Source organism: Alligator sinensis, unplaced genomic scaffold, assembly GCF_000455745.1.
Source record: "Alligator sinensis unplaced genomic scaffold, ASM45574v1 scaffold872_2, whole genome shotgun sequence".
NCBI lineage: Eukaryota > Metazoa > Chordata > Crocodylia > Alligatoridae > Alligator > Alligator sinensis.
Genome location: NW_005842132.1, coordinates 2,048,584 through 2,055,036, shown reverse-complemented (window position 1 = coordinate 2,055,036; position 6,453 = coordinate 2,048,584). Strand labels below are relative to the sequence as shown.

The 6,453-nt window shown below is 54.6% G+C and overlaps 1 protein-coding gene across 1 annotated transcript in view; it reads right to left on the bottom strand.

Moving 5' to 3' along the window:
- Positions 1–4,245, bottom strand: part of HMGA1 (high mobility group AT-hook 1) — a 14,153-nt gene extending 9,908 nt beyond the window's left edge. The window contains 3 exon segments of the mRNA XM_025205843.1: positions 1–33; positions 2,740–2,852; positions 4,193–4,245. Coding sequence (XP_025061628.1) covers positions 1–33; positions 2,740–2,841 — 135 coding nt within the window. The 5' untranslated portion in view covers positions 2,842–2,852; positions 4,193–4,245.
- Positions 4,246–6,453: the final 2,208 nt, after the last annotated feature.

The window sequence follows — 6,453 nt, the reverse complement described above, 5'->3', positions numbered from 1 at the left end:
AGAAAGGGCAAGGCTGTCAGCGGATGCCCGGATCTATGGTGATAAGCAAAGAGAAGAGAGACAGGAGAGAGCACAGCCAAGCTGCAAAGCAGAGCAAGATCCCAGCTCCCTGCGCTCCCCACCCAAAAGCAGCTGTCCCGGAAATGGGGGGTTCCCAGCAAGACGCAGCAGGCAGGCCCTTGGTGAGGGAGACTGAAGAGCATAGCCTCCCCACTCCTTCGGTGTCATTAGAAGTGATGGCAAGCATGCACTCTGGAGAGCCATCCTCCCTGCTCCATCCAAATCCCTTGGGATACTGCAGTCGGAGAGGGAGCTGGTGCAGGGAGGGGCTGGCAGAGTCCAGCCACAGCACCTGCAGGGTACTTGCACTGCAGCCGTGCATGCTGGGACATGTAGTTTCAAAGGGCCGGTCCTTAGAATTTAAAGCCGATGGACAGTGAGGCTGGGCCGGTGCTTAGATTAGATGTGTCTGAATGTGAGCCACTCACCTATGGACAGGAAGCACCAGCTGCTGCTTTGGAGTGGGTAGGGGAACGGATCAGATAGGGGCTACCTGAATTGAGGGACCTAACCTGGAGGGGAGTGGAGGGAGGGAAGGAGATCAGCTTGCCCAAAAGAAGCTAAATGCTTCCCCCCACCCCAGATTTGGAGCAGAAGAAGCAAAGCTCTGGGAATGATCTTGGAGACATCAGAAAACCCTTCCCCTGCAGAAAATGCAATCAATCGCCCCAGTTTCGGGGTCAAGAGGGGATTGCACTGAACATGCTAGTGTTGAAACCCTAATGCTGGGAGACTCATAAAAATGTTGTGAATTATGCATTCCACTAGGAGATATGAGCATCGCAGCTACAGTTTCTAATACCCCGTCGCTTGCTGTTTATAGCTGCGGCTATTAGCAAACCAGTAATCCAACACCGGCAGCCCTGCCCCCAGCCCTGCAGAGTGATGGGCTCCTTCCACCAATCTGAGCCCTGCCAGGCAAATATTCCTGCCGCCGGAAGGGGAAGGAGGTGGGAGTTGCTGGCTCAGGTTGGTTAAAAGATACCAGGGGTCAGTTTCTGACCTGGGCTGGTTGGTGTAAATCCAGAGCAACTCCACTGACAGAGATAAGAGCTAGGCTCTGAGCTTTCCCATGATACGTGCTCTGGGTCTGTCAGCGCTCCCATAATATGTGCTTTGGGTCTGTCAGCTTTCCCTTGTTTTGTGCTAAGGGTAATTAAGCTATTGCTACAGCAATAGCACATCAGGGAGATGCCACTTGCCCAGGGCAGGGCTCTGCTACTGGAACAGGTTTCACTCCAGGCCTGGCCACTGATTCACTGCCCAGCCCTCAGCAAGTCTCTTAATAACACCTGCAACATATGGGCTTTATAAAGGAAAGGTGTCAGTCAATCATCCCTGCCTGAACACAAGCGAAGGGGCAGGTAGGATGCTAATTAGCTGCTGCCGTTCCACACAATAGGGAGAAACCCTCTGGGTCCCTTCCCCATATTACAGCTTGAGTGGCCCAAGTGGTTGTTTCAGGGCAGAACAGAGATGAAGCCACAAGCCTGTGCCTCAGGACTTGTATTTGGGGAATTTAGACCCAGGCAAAATCCCCCTGCTTCAGCAGAACTGGCTGGAGCTTGAGTAGCACCCAGCTGCTTCCATCAGCACTGGTTGCATTTGCTTTTCAGCAGGGTTAATTGACATGACTACAAGGAACTCACCCACAGAAGCCCTGTCTGCATTATGGCTCCTAGATCAGCTAAGCCAGTGATGGGTTTGGTAGGATTCACTTGATAAATGCTCCTGCTGTAGGGTCTCACAGATTGTGATCAGGGGCAGTGTTTAGCTGGAGCATTTTGAACCCCTTGGGCCTGGCAGTGAGGACAGAATTAAATGCCTGTAGCACCAAGTAACTGATGAATTCAATACAGTGCTACTGGTCTGGACAGGCTCTTTCTGGGGCAGATGCTGCTGCTATAACAGCTGAGCAGGAGGGAGTGCTTTGGTAGGGAAATTCTGCTAGGCCCTTTCCCTGGGAGAAGTCCTACAGGTCCTTGCTGTCCATGTACAGCAAACAGAGCTGTGGTTTGCATCCATAAGAAGAGCTGAGTGCTGTTCACCTCTGCCAGGCTGAGCCCAGCATGTGGGAGTCAGACTGTGACTTTAATACCAGTAAGTGGCTCTGCAACCTAGGCTGTTTCCTCATCCTTGGGGAAGGAGTTGCCTTGTTCCTTGTTTATGCCTTAATGCTTCTTCCCACTGCCTTGCTTTTTCCCGTGGCCCTGGCAGGCCACGCAAGGTGTGGAAGGTGCATTGCTCTTTTTGCCCTCTATACTAGTGATTTTTTTTTTTTCCTTTTTGCCAGGCATGCTGCAGAGACCCCTGAGCTAGCTCTGTATCCACTAGCTTTGCATAGGAAGCAGCATAATTGCAATGTTGTACAAAGGCAGCTCTGCACCTCCTGTTCCAGAAATGTGTGCGTGTATGTGTAAAGCTGCAGCATGATGCTTATGGGAATGGGTTGGTTAGGGGTCAGCTATTGAGTATGTTAGTGGTACAGCTGGGAAGAGATTTGGGAGCCCTGACATCCCAACCCTGTGCCCTGCCCTCCAGACCATGCGGAGGGGGTTAAGAAGAGAGGTATTTCCAGGGCTGAACTTAACTCATGAAAACGCCTTTCCTCCCTGTAGATGTCCAGCACCCAGCTCTCCTAGTCTCTAGAGCAGGGTGGAAGGAAACAATTCTCTGTACCTGCGGCTTCTTCCTGGGCCGGCCCCGTCCTCTCTTCTCGGAGACATCCTTCTCCTGTTTTGAAGCCAGGGGTTGGCTGGATTTTGCACTGGATTCACTCATTTTTCTGTCTTCTGGGTCATGCAAGAGAGAAGACAGGAGGGTAAGTCAGCCGCATTTTCTATGTGACATGGATATAATGCTTTCTCTGTGACCTGGGTTGTGTAGGTGACTCTCCCTGCTTCACTGATGGGAGGGAGCTGAAGGCCAAGGAAGGCAAGAGTGAGTCATAGAGGGTCCTATGCCCAGTTGGTGAATGAGTGTTGAATAGGATTGTCATGGTTCAGCTCCTTCCCTCAGCCCTGTGTCACCCTGTCCTGGTTGTCCCCTCTAGCCTGCCCATGCTGGACGGTGTTATCCAGGCCCCTCCAGTGGGTATGACCTCCTGGGAGGGGGCTGCTCAAGTGTCCACTCCTTTGTACGTTCAGTTTGCACCCCCTTTCCCCCACTGTTGCATTGCCTTATGGAGCAGTTACACTTGGAGCAGTAGGACAAGGTCTGGGGTTTCCTTCAGACTGTGAAGGCTTTTGGTCTCCTCTTTTTGTCTGACGTGCTAATGAGAGGGGAGAGCAAGTCATCACCAGGGATCCTGGTTTTCTCTGACAAAAAATTGCAGATTCTCTGATTTAAGAAAAATTGTAAACTCCGTTATTAAAATTAAAGGGCCCCCCGCCCCCGGGGGGGGGGGGGGGGCAAGTGCCAGGGATATGGAGCCAGGGCCCCAGCCCCGTGCAGAAGGCAACGGCTGCTGCAGCAGGAGCCGGCTCCCCCACTGCTGCTGTGGGCTGGCTCTGGCGCACCGTCCCGGGGGTCAAGGGGGAGCCGTGCCCCCCAGATCTGTGTACAGGGGGGTAGGGGCCAGGCGGGTGCACACTGCAGACTTGTGCTTCCCACCCTGCTGCCCTCCCCTGCAACCTCCGCAGCGCAGCGTGTGCAGCCTGGTGCGGCACGGCACAGTGGGGACGTGCACGAAAGCTGCCTGCTGCTGCGAGCTCCGCGCTGCCTGGGCCGCACCTCCCCGGTGTGCACGAGGGGAAGTAGCACACGGTTGTGCCCCTCACCACTGCTCCCGTGCACACCGGGGAGGTGTGGCCCGGGCAGCGCAGAGCGGCAGGCAGCTTTTGTGCCCCTCCCCGCTGTGCCCTGCCGTCCAGGGTCACGCACGCTGCACTGCAGAGGTTGCAGGGGAGGGCAGCGTGCACCCGCTCTGCCCCTTGCACACAGATCTGGGGGGCAGGGGTCCCCCCTGCCTTTCTGGGGCCATGTGGCATGGGTGGGTGCTTCCCCCAACACCTCCTTGCTCCTGCAGCCACACACCAATGCCCTGCCCCGCTGGCTCTTCCCCCAGCCCTGGCAGTCACCCCCACACCACCACCTGGGGCCCCTGCCAGGGGCAGCCCCCAGCCCTACTTACTTCCCAGGCTCCAGGAAGGGAAGTGAGCCTGATGCAAGCCTGGGGGGAGTGACAGCCTCAGGCCCCGCCCCTCTCCTTCCCTCCTCCTCCAGGCAGGCCTGGGGGTTTCCCGCTCTTTTTGCAAATAGGCCTGCAGGCTGCAACTCTGCACCTGCACAGCTCTTTGCAAAAGTGGGGAATCCGCAGGTTTCTCTGCTAAAAGAGGAAAATCAATTTTTTTTCCCCCTGCTAAAATCAGGAAATCCATGGTTTTCTCTGTTTTCCCGTGGGAAGTGGAAAACCCGGATCCCTGGTGATGCACAGGATTGTCATGGTCCAGCTCCTTTTCCCCCAGCTCTGCGTCGCCCTGTCCTAGTTGTCCCCTCTCGCCCACCCACACTGGACAGCATTATCCAGGCCCCTCCAATCGGTGTGACCTCCTGGGAGGGGGCTTCTTGGTGTCCACTCCCAGCTTTCACCCCGTTTCCTCCACTGTTGCATTGCATTATGAAGCGGTTGCATTTGGAGCAGCAGTGCAAGGAGCTTTGGGGTTTCCTCCACACTTAAGGCTTTTGATCTCTTTTTGTCTGATGTGCTAATGAGAGGAGAGAGCAGCTCATCATTGTTACACAGGAATGGGGGGCTGGAAGGGACTGGAGTTCATCCCCTGTGTCCGTGGGCACCCACCTTATTAAAGCCTTTTCCTGAGCTGATGGAGCTGCTGCCCCTGAAAGAGAGCTGGGTCTTGCCCTAGATACTCCTACAGCTGCTCCAGAGCCTCAACCGTTGGGTGCTCAGAAACCTCCTCCTAACTTTGCAGCCTATATTTGCTCCTAGTTGATTTGCACCCGTGATGGAGTCAGCGTGGTGGCTATCCTTTTGTCTGGACCCCGCTGAGCTCCAGTCTGAGCTGGAGCCCTGTGAAGCACACCTGGCTCTTATCCCAAATCTCCTTTTTCAGAAGTGGCCTCCGACTCCATGCATTTTGAGGTCGAGCCTCTGGGGGAATTGGGCTCTTTTTTTTCTTTTTTTTTCTAAACGAGTCCGCACAGATGCTCTGAAGTACCCAGTAACAGAGGGTGTTTTTGAAAACCTGGCTGCAGCGGGGTACCACGTTGCCTAGCTGAGGAGGGCTCAGGTGTGGCGAAGGGGTGTTGGGAGCACATGGTCTCCCAACTGGGAGATGGGGGGAATATGTGATTTAATGTACTGTCCAGTGCTTTGGGCTGAGGGCGGTTTTGTGCAGCTCTGATAAAGGGAGGGAAGGATGCAACTGCACCACGTGGAGCTCTAAGCGTACGTGCCACGGAGAACAATCTTGCTGTGGCAGGTAGGACTGTAAAGGGCATCTTTATCTACCAGGCCTATCTTCTGGGGGGGACCCTGCTCCACGTGTCAACCCACGTGTTGGGCGGTGCATCCTTTCCTGTCTCGGCCACGCTTTCTCTGCATTGCTTTTGTTCTGCAGTCCCGTTGCTTTATAATACTCGTATTGCTGAGATCAGGGCCCTGCTCTACAAAAGCCACAGGAAGTGAGGGTTCATCCCCCGCAGAGGGCAGTCGACAGGACAAGCCAAGTAGTTTTAATCAAGCCACTCTACTGCTGGGCAAGCAGAGGCACAGATGGAAGAGGTGACGCGTCCAAGGTTATGCAGAGAGCCCAGAAGGGGCCTTAACCTCAAGGCCAACTTCTCACTCTGCTTGCACGACTCCCAGTAAAACCCCACCCAGCTACAGTGTTAATATTTTCTGGTTCAACTACGTCTGTTACCCCAAATCTCTGCACCCTGTGGACTGTCCACAGCTGGATCTTCAACGTGTGGACAGCAAACTGCACCCTGCAGTAGCCTTTTCTATTTTTTCAGTGGATTCTGCCAGAAGCTAGGAAGAGAGAGGGGTTTAACAGGAACAGGCCACGCCTGTTGAGTAAAAACCTGCCTGTCCTAATCCTGCAGCCAGCGAGGCCTCCTGTTCCTGAAATCCTACTCTGCCCCCAGTTTTTCTCAGCTGACTGAAAAATGCCACTGCCGCAGCTCGCGCAAAATTCCTGGTGCCCTCTCCAAGGATGGTCATCGTGGACCTGGTCAGAGCAAGGCTCCACCAAGAAGCTGCTTTCCATCCCCCTGGCACCAGGTAGGAGTTTGCAGGACAGTGGGGAGCTGACACAAGATTGCCGGATTTGTGGCCTGCTGTTATCACCGTTATTTCACATGACCGAAGCCAGCAGTGACTCCAGCGCCAACCAAGAGCAAGATCGGGCCCGCTATGCCCACGTCTTAAAA